The 16,169-nt window shown below is 39.4% G+C and overlaps 1 protein-coding gene and 1 long non-coding RNA gene across 6 annotated transcripts in view; one reads left to right on the top strand and one right to left on the bottom strand.

Moving 5' to 3' along the window:
- LOC105463294 (uncharacterized) overlaps positions 1 to 16,169 on the bottom strand; it is a 444,863-nt gene that overhangs the window by 301,154 nt on the left and 127,540 nt on the right. The window lies entirely within an intron of this gene.
- The window catches only part of LOC105463293 (gamma-butyrobetaine hydroxylase 1), a 91,958-nt gene that overhangs the window by 37,465 nt on the left and 38,324 nt on the right, over positions 1 to 16,169 (top strand). The window contains exon 1 of one of the 5 annotated variants that reach the window (XM_011710324.3): positions 9,863 to 10,303. The exons of the other annotated variants lie outside the window; for them this stretch is intronic. Within the exon in view, the coding sequence (XP_011708626.1) occupies positions 10,174 to 10,303 (130 nt within the window). The 5' untranslated portion in view covers positions 9,863 to 10,173. Of the gene's footprint in view, positions 1 to 9,862; positions 10,304 to 16,169 lie in introns of those variants that run through there. 5 annotated transcript variants of the gene reach the window in all.

Raw genomic sequence — 16,169 nt, 5'->3', positions numbered from 1 at the left:
ATGGCTTTGACCAAAATGCTGATAGTGATATGGACAATGAAGTCCAGGCTGAGGTACTCTCAGATGGAAATGAGAAATGTATTAGGAGTAAAGGTCAGTTTTTAGCAAGAAGAAAGATGGCCTTTTACCCCTGCCCTAGAGATCTGTGGAACTTTGAAATTGAGAAAGGTGATTTAGGGTATCTGGGAGAAGAAAGTTCTAAGCAGCAAAGCATTCAAGATGTGACCTGGCTGTTTATAAAAGTCTATTCTCATATGTGTGAACAAAGAGATTAGCCAAAACTGAAAGTTATGTTTAAAAGGGAAGAAGAGCATAAAAGTTTGAAAACTTTACAGTCATTATATCTTAGCACTTTAAAATGATCTCCTTTCACGCCATATCTCATATTCAGGCCACAAGAGGTGGACTCTCAAGGCCTTGGGCAGCTCTGCCTCTGTGGGTCTGCAGGTTATATAGCCCCTGTGGCTGCTTTCACAGGCTTGCATTGAGTGTCTGTGGCTTTTCTAGGTATGTGGTGCAAGCTGTCAGTGGATCTACCATTCTGGGGTCTGGAGGACAGTGGCTAATGTGATACCTTGGGGATGTTATAGAACCCTGTTTTTTCATACTTGCCAGGATTATTTTTCTGGTTCCTTCTAATTTGGATAGACTATTTCTTTTCGTTATTGTTGACTTCTTTTTATTTGACTGTTTTATGTCTTTTTTCCCCTGAAGGATGTGACTTTAATGTTTATAGTTTATTGCAGCCTTATTTAGCTCTTGGTGCTTTCAGGGGTGAAGACTCTGTAAGAATTTCTTGTTATGGTCTTTGTATGATGGCTTTCTCAGATGCTGGCTGTAGTAATGATGTGCTTGGTGTGTGACTAAGTTCACTATCTCTTATTAGGTTGGAATAGCAGAGGTCTCTTGAAGCTTATCTCATTCCCCCATGGGGTGCACATTTTTGTTTATTTTTCCCTAGTAGGAGAGGTGTCCCTGTGTAGAAACCAGTTGTGGCTGAAGCAGGTGGGTAAATGCAACACCCAATAGTCGGCAGAAGTCCCAGTCTTGACAGAGGTGGCCAGGGGAGCTCTCAGTGAGCACTGAGATCTTACCAGGGGGAAGAATGGCCTCTCCCTTGACAGGCCAGCAGGAAAGCAGTCCATCTCCCAGTCACACTCCTGATCTAGTGCTACAGCTATTCAAATCAGACAGGCATCTCTTTTTATCCACAGGAATGAAATTCCAAGTAGAGTTGAATACTTGATATTCCAAATAGAGATGAACTGTGACACTACCCCTCATGCAAGCCTGAACCCAGAGGGCACTCCTCCTGTGGGGATTCAGTCACCCTGAAGTGTTCCAGAAAGGCTGCCTATAGGTGGACTCATGCTGAACTCCTATGGGAGAAGCCCTAGCTGTGTCTTCAGTGATTGACAAGAGGGGAAAAGAATTCTTCTTCTCCAAGACCGTTTGTGAGCACAAGGGCTGCCTCACAGTTGGGGCAGAGCTTCAGACTTTCCCCACTGAGCCCAGCACCGTATCTGTGCCTCTGCTGAAAGAAACTTCCCACCAGCAGAAAGTTCTGGGATTCAAGGCCTGCCATCCAGACTCATTTATCTCTCAAGGTGTTCTCTTAATGTGGTACCTTCGCTGTCCGCCTAGGAGTAGGAGTTGCTGAGAACCAGACTACTGTGAAGGCGGCTGCTCCTCTGGGTCTAGCCACCTAGTGGGGCTGCCACACTCCAGGCTGGTGCTGGGAAATGTCTGCAAGGGAACCAGTGATGTGATCTGTCCTCAAGTCTCCCAGCTCTGATGGAGATGGCAGGGGAGTGACGTAAACTCTGTAAAGTTCCTTGGTTATAAATAACTTTAGTATGTTGGCTTTCTCAAATGCTGGTAGAAAAAGTAATGAATTGGTCACACGGGCAAACTCAAGACCTCCTGGTTAGCCATGGTACTGCAAACAATGGTGATAACTGAGGTAACGCACACATGTTCTTCTTCCTGAGCACTGCGTTATTCTACCTGCAGATGTTGTAATGGACTGTGTCAGTTGACCTCCAGCCAGGAGGTGGCACTTGCAAAAGAGCACAAACTGTGTTAGTAGCAGTGGGATTTGTGCTTGCTTTGTTACCTAGGGGAGGTATTCTGTATTCTCGGACAATGAGTGGGGCCATAAAGCTCCCAAAAGTTTCTGTCCATTGTGTTAAGTTACCAGGGTGGGTGGAGGGGCAAAGCCAGGTAGCATCTGGGTCAGACAGGGCCACACTCTGACTCTCCACATGCAGGACAAGCAGCAGTTTTTGTGAAATTGGAGGGCAGTTCTCTTGCCACTGGGGTAGTGTTCCAGAGAGAAGCACAGCTGTCTCTGCTGCACAGAAGAGTTTGTGCAGGAAGTGAGGAATAGCAGGTGGCAATAAACCCCACCCAGCTCCCATTCACTTGGCAAGGCAGGTCTCACACTTGCAGTGCTCTCCACTAGCAGCAGCTAGCTAAGTCCTAAGCAGTCTATGCTCAGAACTCCCCCAGAAGATGCTACCATGGCTTTCAGACCTCACCCCTTCCAGTGCACCCAGAAAGCCAGAACACCCGGCTCCTGCACCTGTGGCAGCAGCACATTTCCCACCTACCCTTAAGTTCTGGCCAACGGTGTTTGTCCGCACTTGAGATTATATCCTGAATTTCAGTTGGGAGCCTCTCTCAACCTGTGACTGCTACCTGCATTAGCTGACAGACTTCTGTAAGACCAAAAATGGCTTCCCTCCATCCATGCTGGAGACTGGGAATGCACAGAACTCTTCCCGCTGCTGCTCCTACTTTTATGTTCCCTACCACTCCCTAAATCAGCTCCGGTGCTGGGTAGGATTAAGGCCTTCCCCCATGGGCTGTATTGCCAGGTTCCCCAGTGGGAGGGTATATCCTGGAGGCAGTTTATCTGCCCTCGCACTCTGGGGACTTATAGTTTTCCACCTGGCTTACAATGAAGACTGCAGCCTGCCACTTATTTCAAAGGGCCTGTGGTTTCTTTCAGTTTTCCTGTTAAGTTCCTGTGTTGCTTCTTGGAAAAAAAGTTCACGGTGTGAATCTCTACACACTGTTTTGTCTTTCCAAAAGCGGGAGGCATACTAACAGTGTCTCCAATCCACCATAAAACAAACAAACAAAAAACAGTTTTCTTGACCCTCTTGAGCAGAATACTTGTTTTTGAAAAATGTAGAATATTATTATTAAAATTGCTTTCTCGTCTCCTATTGGCTTTCGATTATATTACGTATTTGCTGTTTGCATAGAGATGATTGATATTTAAGTTAGGCTTATGGAGGGAAAGATTATATAGATTGTCTTTCTTGCCAACAGCTTAGTTGGAGCCTTTTATCATCCCATGTCTGTATGACTGACATAACATGGCCTCTCTGTTCATACCCAGCTTGCACAATTCTAAAGGCAATCCCCCTGAGGCTCACAATCATCTCTTATCCCCCTTGCTCATGTGTCTCATTGCCTAAAGAATAAAAGTATTCACTGGGGCTTTCCAATCATCCCACAATCTGGTATGCCCTCCACGAGCATGTGGACTCCCTTTTTTGTCCAAGTTCTGCTTGCCTCCTGCATGGCTTATTCTTCTCTTTCTGACTGGTCAAGCTTTACCTACCCATTCTACAAGGTTTACTCACATCCTAATGAAGACCTTCATCAATTATTTCACCCTACATTTATATTGATCCCTAAACCAAGCCACAAATATCAATAGGAAAGAAAGTAAGCCCAGGAAACAGCCATCATTTCACTGGTAACATTCAAACAGCAAGGCTTTCATATACAAATGGAAACATACACATTTTTCTTTTCTTTTTTTTAATTATACTTTAAGTTCTGGGGTACATGTGCAGAACGTGTAGGTTTGTTACATAGGTATACATGTGCCATGGTGGTTTGCTGCACCCATCAACCCATCACCTACATTAGGTATTTCTCCTAATGCTATCCCTCCATTAGTCCCCCACCATGGAATACTATGCAGCCATAAAAAAGGATGAGTTGATGTCCTTTGCAGGGACATGAATGAAGCTGGAAACCATCATTCTCAGGAAACTATCACGAGAACAGAAAATCAAAGACTGCATGTTCTCAATCATAAGTGGGAGTTGAACAAGGAGAACACATGGACACAGGGAGGGGAACATCACACACATACACATTTTTCAAAAAGAATTTTATTAGAATTTCTAGAAGAGAAGGTGAAAGAGTCCAGTATATCAAGAAAGCTCTTCACTCATGAAATAACATGGTGTTAACAGAAGGAGCACACACTTTGGAGTCAGAAGAGCTAGTTTTGACTTTTTTCTGTGAACTTGACTTAGTTTCATAAATGGCCTGAGCCTCACTTTTTCCATATTTAAAAGAAGTGATGCCTATTAGCCTTGGGAGATGAAGAATAAGTGATAAACTGTAAGTACTTAGCACAGTGTCTGGCACACTGTGGATGCCCAAAACCTGTTAGATCCTTCCTGTCTCCCCTTTTCCTTCCAGTTAAAGCACCATAAACGTAAGAGCAAAGGCACATTAAAGAACATTTGGGAAAAAGACAGGAGAGTAGAAGAGTGCCTTATAATATCTAATGTTTGGGCTCCCCTTACATGAAGAACAATCATGTTCTATTCCTGATTAAACACATGAGAGTATCTCAAAGGTGGACAATTGCCATTTAGTCACACATTGGTTTGATTCCTAGCAAAAGCTTACCTACCTGGTAGATAGTTTCATTTAAATAGAATTAAAGAAGGCAGTGAAAGGACTGGTCAATTATGAACCTAATTCCAGTCAAGAGTATAGAAATGTTTGGTGAAGCTGGAATGACCAGCACACTTGGAAGAAAGTGATCCTGTGTTATCTATTACTTAGTCAAGAATAGTTACAGATGAAAATAACAGCAATCATCAGCTACATTATATGTCACATATGTGCTAGATACTTGAAAAAGAAAAATTCCAAACCAAAAATCAGTACAATCTCATCACCATAGAAAAGCAGATCTCAATAGGGAATATAAAAGAAAAATATCTAAAGAAAACAATGTGCCCATATAATGAGGAACCACAGTCTTTAAGCTCGAACTTCAGTAAGGTGTAATAGGAGTTTCTAGCCCAGAATAAATTGACCAATCAAGATACATGATGGGAAACCCTAGAGGGGATTGATGAAGTTATTTACTTGGAACAATAAGAAACACACTGAGGAAAACCAGAGGGAAGAATGAACCCGCTGCTGGGAGCAGGTGGTCTAAGATTAATTCTGCTCCACATACAGCATTTTCCATCTCAGCTGATGGTGGCAACTCCATCTCTCCAGTAGCAGGCTTATCCTTGACTACTGTTTATCTCTCATGATACCCATTCAACTTATTTAAAAGTTCTATTAGCTCTATCATCAAAATAATTCAGAATCCAACCATATCTTGCTGCTTCCACTGTTAACCTTCTGTCCACACTACCAACATCATATGCCATTCTTCTTCCTCCTATAGCTTATTTCCTATTCCCGTCCTGCTCTTTCTTTTTAAAAAATGCTTTAAAATCATTTTCCATGTTAGAGTCACTGAGCTCAGCACTTAATATTTATTGCCCTGTTTAATCTTAGCAATAACTCCCAGGCAGCATTATTATTGTAACCATTTTATACACAAGAAAAATTGGGCTAATAGAAATAAATAACTAGTTTGTAATCAAAGAGAGATGAAGTGAAAGAGCCAAGGTTTGATTTAAGAGCATCTGCACTATTAAATACCTTCTATTTTCTTCCTCATCTATGTACTCACAGCAATTTGTATGGATCCTCTGTCTGTCACTACAATTACTACACCGAATGGTCATTATCTATAATATTTGACTCTCTTTCACAATAGACAGTTGAAATATAGAGAAATAACTAATATTAGTAACATATATCATTACTGAGCACTTTCCATGGATTGTGCATTTATTCATTCATCACACTTAATGAATATCTGCTATGTACCAGGCACTGTTCCAGGTACTAGGGAATCAGTGGTGAACAAAATAAGAAAAAAATCCTGCCCCTTAGCAGTTCACATTTTGGTAGAGAAATAGAAAAATAAATGTACAAATATACCTATAATATATCAAGTAATGATAAGGACACAGACTCAGGCAGGTTGATGGGTATGGTGGTAGCAGTGTATGGAAATTCTCTTGTGAGTTCTTCTGTCTTTTCACTGAAGTAAGAATCAAAGTCACCAGATGAGCATAAATATGAGGAGGAAGTGTGGAAGGTTTGAGGATAGAAAACATACGAAACAGTCAGATAGGACTATGTAAGGTATAGTTAACTAGAGATTTCAATAAAATCAGTCATCCTCGTGTGTTTTCCTCCAGCCACACTCAGCTGCTTTGGTTCAAGTGAAGATTTAACCGGACAGCAGGCACATCATGTTAAATTCTTGATAGATATTATCTCATTCAAATTTTACAACTCTGTAGGTTGTTCTCATCCTGTACTTTCCAGATAAGGAAACTGAACTTAGAGAATTTCTCACTTTCCAAATGTCATGCAGATGGGAAGTGTTGAAATTAGGATTTGAACCCAGATTTTTCACCTTCAAACCTTGAGTTGTTAAATTTGACAAATGACCATATCAGATGTAGTCTTTATTCTCATCTCTGTATGTGCTTAGTAAGTTATTTTTCAATGAACTAGCTTCAGAAATAAAGTACATGAATCCAGGAGACAAATACTTGGCTAACAGGCAATTCTTACATGTTCTGGTGGACTGAAAAGTTAATATGAGTCATCAGAGTTGGGACTGCCAAAAAACACTAATTAGATAAGGGCTGCATTAGTAAAAAATATAGGAATGAGCCCACCCTGCAGGCATAGACCAGACTATACCTGCAGTATTATGTCCGATTCAAGATGCCAGTGCTGTCATGGGGCATCAGTAAATTTAAACATGTCATCTGAAGAGAAGCAGAAAGGTTAGTGGAGTGCATGGTACCCAGAAAGCATGAAGAAATACTGGGGAGGAAAGAGACCACTTACCCTTATAAAGAAATAGTTAATGCAGTAGTTCTCTTTATGCACATCTTCAAGACTGCCTGTGTTAGGCTGTTCTCGCACTGCTCTAAAGAAATACCTGATATTGGGTAACTTATTTTAAAAAGAGGTTTAACTCTCTCAAGGTTCTGTAGGCTTTACAGGAAGCATGATGCTGGCATCTGCTCAGCTTCAAAAAGGCCTCAGGAAGCTTACAATCATGGCAGAAGGTGAAGAGGGAATAGATACATCACACATACAAGCAGGAGCAAGAGAAAGAGAGAGGTGACACAGACTTTTTTATTATATTATTATACTTTAAGTTCTGAGGTACATGTGCAGAACGTGTCGTTTTGTTTCATAGGTATGCACGTGGCATGGTGGTTTGCTGCACCCATCAACCTTTCACCTACATTAGGTATTTCTCCTAATGTTATCCCTCCGCTAGCTCCCCACCATCTGACAGGCCCCAGTGTGTGATGTTCCCCTCCCTGTGTCCATGTGTTCTCATTGCTCAACTCTCACTTATGAATGAGAACATGCAGTGTTTGGTTTTCTGTTCTTGTGATAGTTTGCTGAGAATTATGGTTTTCAGCTTCATCCATGTCCCTGCAAAGGACATGAACTCATCCTTTTTTATTGCTGCATAGTATTCTATAGTGTATATGTGCCACATTTTCTTTATCCAGTCTATTATTGATGGCCATTTGGGTTGGCTTCAAGTCTTTGCTATTGTGAATAGTGTCACAATAAACATACGTGTGCATGTGTCTTTATAGTAGAATGATTTATAATCCTTTGGGTATATACCCAGTAATGGGATTGCTGGGTCAAATGGTATTTCTGGTTCTAGATCCTTGAGAAATCACCACACTGTCTTCCACAATGGTTGAACTAATTTACACTCCCACCAACAGTGTAAAAGTGTTCCTATTTCTCCACATCCTCTCTAGCATCTGTTGTTTCCAGACTTTTTAATGATCACCATTCTAACTGGCATGAGATAGTATTTCATTGTGGTTTTGGTTTGCATTTCTCTAATGACCAGTGGTGATGAGCATTTTTTCATATGTCTGTTGGATGCATAAATGTCTTCTTTTAAGAAGTGTCTGTTCATATCCTTTGCCCACTTTTTGATGGGGTTGTTTGTTTTTGTCTTGTACATTTGTTTAAGTTATTTGTAGATCCTGGATATTAGCCCTTTGTCAGATTGATAGATTGCAAAAATTTTCTCCCATTCTGTAGGTTGTCTGTTCACTCTGATGATAGTTTCTTTTGCTGGGTGCCACAGACTTTTTTAAATGGCCAGATTTCTCAATAACTCACTCACTATTGTGAGGACAGCACCAAGTAGATGGTGCTAAATCATTCATGAGAAATTCACCCCCATGATCCAATCACCTCCCAGCAGGCCATACCTCCAATACTGAGGATTACAATTCAACATGAGATTTGGGTAGGGACAAATATCCAAACTATATCACTATTCTGCAATTCTGGAGCACAGAATTAGGGTTTAAAAGGTCTATTGTGCCTCAGCAGAATAAAGAAGCTGTGACAATTGGAGCTGTTTGAAACCCGCTGTCCCACAGGGAGGTGTGTGGCATGTCGTTGAAAGGGATGAAGAGGGCCTTCTGTGACCTTTTTATGGGTGTCACAGAGGAGAATCACAAAGACAGAATAAAACTGAATTATCTGTCTTCCCTGCCAACTCTAAGGAAGTCTGGGATAATAATCCTTCCTTTTGACATCCTTTGGTGCATGTTTTCCTTCACCATACAACTCTTTTCCCATTGTCTTCAGTCAAATTGTGTGGGAATCCCAAATCTGACACATATTGTCTGATGCTCAACAAATTTTCTAAGCTCCTTGTGCCTGTCTCCTCATCAATAAAATAAGAACAGTGATAGAGCATCTCTTATGGGATTGTTGTGAGATTTATATAAATTAATCCATATAAAGTCCTTAGAAGGGTGCTTGAAAATATAAGTGTTCAATAAATGTTAGGGTCCATTGTTTTTTAAATTATTTATCATACACTGCCATTTACGATTTCTTTATTATTTTATGTGTAATTCTTGTTTTCTTCAGCTAGATGATCTTTCTGGTCATAGGACTGAGCATACAGAATATGTCAGGTTACTAACAGTCCAACATGAAAATGTGTGTCTCTCCTTTCAAGCAGGTTAGACTTGTTTAGAAGCCCCATTTGTACATTCTCAGCAATACTTTCAGAGTTTTATGGGGTTACCACCTAAATATTTTATGAATTTCTTCGTCTTTTAAAATATAAAAGTGTACTCAGTCTCAATCTCATTTTTCAGGGGTTGCTGTAGCCATCATTAGGAAATAAGCAAAGATTTGTTTTGGATTATGGACCATAACAGTTTTCGGAAAACCTTCAGTGTTGGACTATACAAGTTGGGGAGGAAGGAAAGGAGCATTATTGGTGAAAACACAGATAAGTGACATGATCCTCATAGGTCTTGAGGAACTTATAGTCTAGCGGAAGAGACTGAGTCTTGCCTGACCCAGCCCTTTCCTGCTTTTCTACCTCAGCTAGTACATGCCCTCTTGCCCCAGTTCTAGCCTTGATGACTGAGTTTTTCAAACAAGATGATTCCCATCTTCCCACTGTCCCTTCTACCTGACACTCTTTCCCCTGCCCTTTGCATGACTGTCTTCTCTCACCCTTCAGGATTTGGCATAAATAGTTTCTCTTTAGCTTGGTGTTCCTTAATCACCATGTCTAAATAAATTCCCTATTCCAATCCCAACATTCATTTATTATTGTTATACACCCCTTTTGTTACCCTCATAGCACTTGCCAAAATTTTTGTTTTTATGAATTAATATTTATGTGTTTGCTTCCTTGTTTTTGCACCCTTTATCCCCAACAAGAGAAGTGATCATATCTGTCTTTATTCACAAATGCGATCTCTTTTCCATAGCAAGGATTTCAACAGATGTGTTGTGTGAGTGAAAGATGTCAACATAACATCATGAGCACTGGGACTGACGTGCTGGGGGGCCAGAGAAGTCAGGCATCCAGAGCACCATTAGCAGTTGCAGGAGATTTCCAGAAGGGCATTGCAGAGGCTGCCAGTGCCCTGCCATAGCCCCTTAGCACTTGTCACATACATGCCAGCACATGTTGCAAGACTGCCAATCTCCCCTCTCTGCCTGAGAAAGCACGCTTGGCCAGCACACAAGAAAGGCCAAAAAGACCCAGGAGTGGATGCCCAGAGGAGCAGCTCTCAACCAAAGAGGGGTAGGCATGGGTATCCTGAGCACCTGAGTGTCCTTTCCCCAAGTGTGAAACCTCTAAGGTATACCCTACAGTGTCCCTATGAAGTCTAGTGGTGCTGAGCCCATTGCCAAAGCAGTAACCTGTTCATTACAACACGTTCCAGAGGTTTTCTTTCCTGTGTTAATTCCCTATCTTCTATGAGTGTTTCCAGATAGACTGCCTCAATAAATTTCTTGCATTTAAATCTTCATCACAGGGTCAGCTTCTGGAAAAATCTCAACATAAAAGAAGTGATCAGAATCTTGAAAGACATGTAGAATTCACTAGACAAGAAGTTAAAAAAAAGAAAATCTGAAGAGGGCAGGATCCCCATAGTGCAGGAGAAGAAAATCAAAGCTCTATTTTCCACTCAGCTGCCTTTCCTCTAGGAGGGATCAGACTTTGTTTTTGTCAGGGTCCCTAGAAGGTATTTACAGGAAAAGACAGTAAGAGATTGGCTGATCTCCTGCATATTCGATAAGCTATTTCAGAGCCAACAGCTCAGTTCAGTGCAGGTGGACAGAAGGTCTTGAACTCTTGAAATAACACATTGCAACCTAGCATGCTGTGTTCATGAATCTTTAACTAAAGAGCTTCTTTGTGTCTTTTCCTTTTTTGAAATACAGCTCAGGATCTAGGAATGTGATGCTTAACCCTGAAAAGGAAACCTTGTACAAATGGTTCCTTGAAAACCAGCATGTAGCCTGTTCATAAATTTTATGATGTGTGAAGCACATGTTCAAGGAAGTATTTATTAGTAAGACCATAAGTTAAATTAGGAAGGGTGGTTCATACCTTAAATATTCCATCACTTTCTGTACTGTTTATGTACCCAGACCCAAGTGTGAAACTTAAATTTGTTTTTAATGTATTCTCCTGACAAATGATTTACTCTAGTCAAATGTATTTTCTTTTGGTTCCCTGGATAGTTAAGTTTTACAGTTGGGGGAAGATAAGAAAATGCTTTTAAATTACTCTTTCAACACACGCAAAGTTAAAATTTCTGTGCTGGTATCATAGAATAATTTTCCTGCGGGATTTAATAAAATGTAGTGTGATTTCAGGTATATTAGTACAGGCATACCTTGTTTTATTGCACTTCACTTTACTGAGCTTCACAAATATGCGATTTTCACAAATTGAAGGCTTGTAGCAACACTCAAGCAAGTCTATCGGCGCTATGTTTCCAACAGCATGTGCTCGCTTTTTGCCTCCGTGTCACATTTTGGCAATTACCTTAGTATCTTAAACTGTTTAATTACTTTCATATCTGTTATGGTGATCTGTGATCAGTGATCTTTGAGCTTACTACTGTAATTTTTCTGGGGTACCAAAACCAGCACTCATATATGACAGATAATTTAATAAATGTATGTGTTGTGACTACTTTACCATCCAACCTTTCCTCCCTCCCTCTCTCTCTCTCTCTCTCTTTCTCCTCTCTTTGGGCCTCCCTGTTCTCTGAGAGACAACAATATTTAAGTAAGGCAAATTAATAACAGCACAATTACTTCTAAGTGTTTTAGTGAAAGGAAGAGTTGCATGTCTCTCACTTTAAATCAAAAGCTAGAAATTATTATGTTTAGTGAGAAAGGCATGTTGAAAGTTGAGGGAGGTCAAAAGCTAGGCCTCTTGCACCAGACCGTCAGCCAAGTTGTGAAGAATGCAAAGGAAAAGTTGCAGAAGGAAATTGAAAGTGCTACTCCAGTAAACACATAAATGATAAGAAAGCAAAACAGCCTTACTCCTGATGTGGAGGAAGTTTGAGGGGTCTGAATAGAAGATCAAACCAGCCACATTTCCTTAAGCCAAAACCTAATTCAGAGCAAGGCCCTAACTCTATTTAATTCTGTGAAGGCTGAGTGAGGTAAAGAAGCTATAGAAGAAAAGTCTAGCGCTAGCAGAGGATGGTTCATGGGGTTTAAGGAAAGAAGTTTTCTCTATGACATAAAAGTGCAAGGTGAAGTGACAAGCGTAATGGAGAAGCTGCAGCAAGTGATCTGGAAGATCTAGTTAAGATCATTGGTGAAGGTGGCTACACTAAGTAGCAGATTTTCCATGTAGACAAAATGCCTAATATTGGAAAAGATGCCATCTAGGATTTTCACAGCTAAAGAAGAGAGGTCAATGCCTAGCTTCAACACTCCAAAACACAGACTGATTCTTTTGTTAGGGACTAATACAGCTATTGACTTGAAGTTGAAATCAATGATCATTTACTATTCTGAAAATTCTAGGGCCATTAAGAATTATGCTGAATCTGTTCTGACTGTGCTCTATCAGTGGAAAAACAAAACCTGGATGACCATACATCTATTTACAGCATGGCTTGCTGAATATTTGTTCAACATCTGTTGAGACCTACTGCTCAGAAAGAAAAGATACTTTTCAAAATACTACTTTTCACTGACAATGTAGTCATCCAAGAGCTCTTATGAAGATGTCCAAGGAGATTAATGCTGTTTTTATGCCTGCTAACACAGCATTCATTCTGCAGCCCAGGGAGCTGGGCTTCTTATCATTTAAGAAACACACACATTTTGTGTCTTTTCCTTCTTTGAAATACAGCTCAGGATCCAGAATGTGATGCTTAACCCTGAAAAGGAAACCTTGTACAAATGGTTTATCATTTTTCTTATCATTTAAGAAACACACATTTTATAAGGTTATGGCTGCCATAGACAGTGTTTCCTCTGATGACTGTGGGCAAAATAAATTGGAAACCTTTTGGAAAGGATTCACCATTCCAGATGCTATTATTAACATTTTTCATTCATGGGAGGAGGTAAAAAATATCAACATCAACAGGAGTTTGGAAGAAGTTGATTTCAGCCCTCATGGGTGACTTGGAGGGGTTCAAAACTTCAGCAGAGGAAGTAACTGTACATGTGGTGAGAATAGCAAGAGAACTAGAATTAGAAGTAGAGCCTGAAGATGTAACTAAATTGCTACAATCTCATAATAAAACTTGAATGAATGAGGAGTTGATTGTTATGAATGGGCAAAGAAAGTGGTTTCTTGAGATGGAATCTATTCCACTCCTGATAAAGATGATGTGAACATTGTTGAAATGAAAACAAAGGATTTAGAATACTACACAAATACTGTTGATAAAGTGGTGGCAGAGTTTGAGAAGATTTACCCAAATTTTGAAAGAAGTTCTACTGTGGAAAAATGCTATCAAACAGCATCACATACTACAAAGAAATACTTTGTGAAAGAAAGAATTAATCAATGGAGCAGACGTCACTGTTGTCTTATTTTAAGAAACTGCCACAGTCACCCCAGCCCTCACCAACATCCACTCTGATCAGTCAGCAACCATCAACATTGAGGCAAGACCCTCCATCAGCAAAAAGATTATGACTCACGGAAGACTAAGATGATCATTAGCAATTTTTAGCAATAAAATATTTTTTAATTAAGGTATACATATTTTTCAGATGTAGTGCTATTTCATACTTACAGACTACAGTATAATGTAAACATAACTTTTGTATGCATTGGGAAACCAAAAAGTCTACATGACTCACTTTATTTAGCTATTTGCTTTGTTGTGGCAGTCTGGAACCCAACCCACAGTAACTCCAAGGGTACGTCTGTATCCCTGAAAATTAGAGCATTTCACATTCAGGCCACTATGATGAATTTGAAAACTGGTTAGTCACAGCAGCGTCTGTGAAAGTCATATTTAGCATAACCAAATTTAGGAGAGGCTCACATTGGGACACAGGTTCTAATGGGCTATGGCCCTTAGTCTCTGATTTCAGCAAAACTCCTAACTAGAGCACTTCAAAATGAGAGCTATGGTTGAAAAAGTATAAACTTTGAAGAACTGAAAAACCATTGTACCACATTGTGATGGTAAACTCCTGTAAAATCAGAATTATTTATACTACAGGCTATGCTGCCTACTGTATTGATAGCTGTGCATTATCCTGGAGTCTCTTTGTATGAATATGGTTAACTTTACACATTTAAAGGATAACATATTTTTTTAAAGAATATAAATCTTTCTGTATTTTTAAAACAAAGAATATTATGTGAGAGTGTGTGTGGGTGCTATTTTATAATGGGGAAAAAAAAAAAGCTCATATAGAAACAAAAATTCATTGAAACATGCTATGGAAGTATATAGTGTGTGCCCTAACCAGATGCTTCTTGAATCAACAAAGTAGTCAAAATATAAACTCAACGTTTAAAGAAAATTCATCTTGTGAAAATGATTTTTCAATCACTGTGTATTATATTTCCCTGCCACATGGTCACACTGAAACTCTCTGGAAAGTAATAGTGACCTTAAGTAAAACCAAAAAGGTATGGATCACTGAAATATAGTGATGTATACTAAAGAAGAGAAGCTAGCTGATTTTTCAGTGTGCAAAGCCTTGGTTCATTTCACCAAAGGTGAATAGCAATGTTGTTTCAATGTTGTGCAATGAAACCTGCTCATAGTGTTTTTCCTGCTTTTAAAATTCTGAATAGAAGCCAAGGTTTATCTTTAAACACCCATGCTTGAACAAGTTCAGACAAAATGTTCCTAATTGTAGCTTGCTCTGCTTTCATTTTTATCTAGTAGATTTACTTTATGAGGGACAGACTAAGCTATGAACATTCAGATACAGGACATAAAAATACCTATGATTATAGTATTTCAAGGCATCAAATGTTTATTTTATATGCAGTTGTTAAAATCAGTCACCTGGATTTGACCAAGTAGTCCTGAAAATCATTAGCTGCATGATTTAGAACTCTGTTTGTTCCCTTCTCTATAACACAGCAACACTGCAAGCATCTATTACATACATTTGCTGTGGAAATTAAAAGAAATAAGGTACAGAAGCATCTAGCCCTCATAGAAAGTATTCAGCAAATATTAGCTATTATTATTGATACTATGGATCTTCTATATGCCAGGTACTGTACCAAACTCCTTTCATAATATCATTACATGGTCACAAAAGATCTGCAGAATAAGTATAACTGTCTCTATTTTATAAAAGACTGAGACACAGAGAAGAAGCCAAGAAATGACAGCATCTGGTAAGTGGCTAGACAATGATTCAAACCCAAGCCTCTTGCCTCCATCCTCTTTTCTTCATGAATGACCTATCTAATACAGTACCAGTCACATATGGCTATTTATTTAAATTAATTAAAATTAAATAAAGTAAAAACTTTAGTGCCTCTGTTTCACCAGCCAGATGTCAAATCTCAATAACCATGTGTTTCTAGTAGCTATGATATTGGACAGCACAGATATGGAATATTTCCATTATTGCAGAAAGGCCTATTGGACAGTACTATAGTCTGTACCACTATCATCTCTCTAGGCTGGTTTACTCTCAATAGGAAACAATACATTTTTCTTAAAATCTTAATAAATGCTCATCAATAAATTACTTAAACAGCTGCAGTAAAGGCAACACATTTACTATAGATAATCACATAGACCATACCTAATTCCATACAACAGTCTACATAGGAATAGAAAATACATTTTTGGACCAATTACCACAGTGCCAGAAAACTAGAATTTTCATCTGCAATTTAGGCAAATGCTTTGTTCAGCGATAAGAACAAACAGTGATGGGAAATCTAAAAACCAATACGAACTGCTAAGTGAGTCTTTAACATCCCATCCACTTCTAATACTCCATGAGCCCCTGATTTCTAACAAGCTTAAAGCTGTTTTCAATAAATCTTTTAATGTTCTGGACATGGTCCACCTAGGTGTGAGCTTTGGAAAGAGGAAATGGTGATTTGTTATTTATGCCCTTAACACTGATGTTTTGGCCAGTAAATTTTTCTTCTCACTAAAACCCAAATGACCTTTCTAGTTAGGCAG

The sequence above is a fragment of the Macaca nemestrina genome, chromosome 12 (genome assembly GCF_043159975.1).
Source record: "Macaca nemestrina isolate mMacNem1 chromosome 12, mMacNem.hap1, whole genome shotgun sequence".
Taxonomy (NCBI): domain Eukaryota; kingdom Metazoa; phylum Chordata; class Mammalia; order Primates; family Cercopithecidae; genus Macaca; species Macaca nemestrina.
The sequence above is the reverse complement of the archived record's forward strand: the minus strand, read 5'-3'. Positions and strand labels throughout refer to the sequence as shown.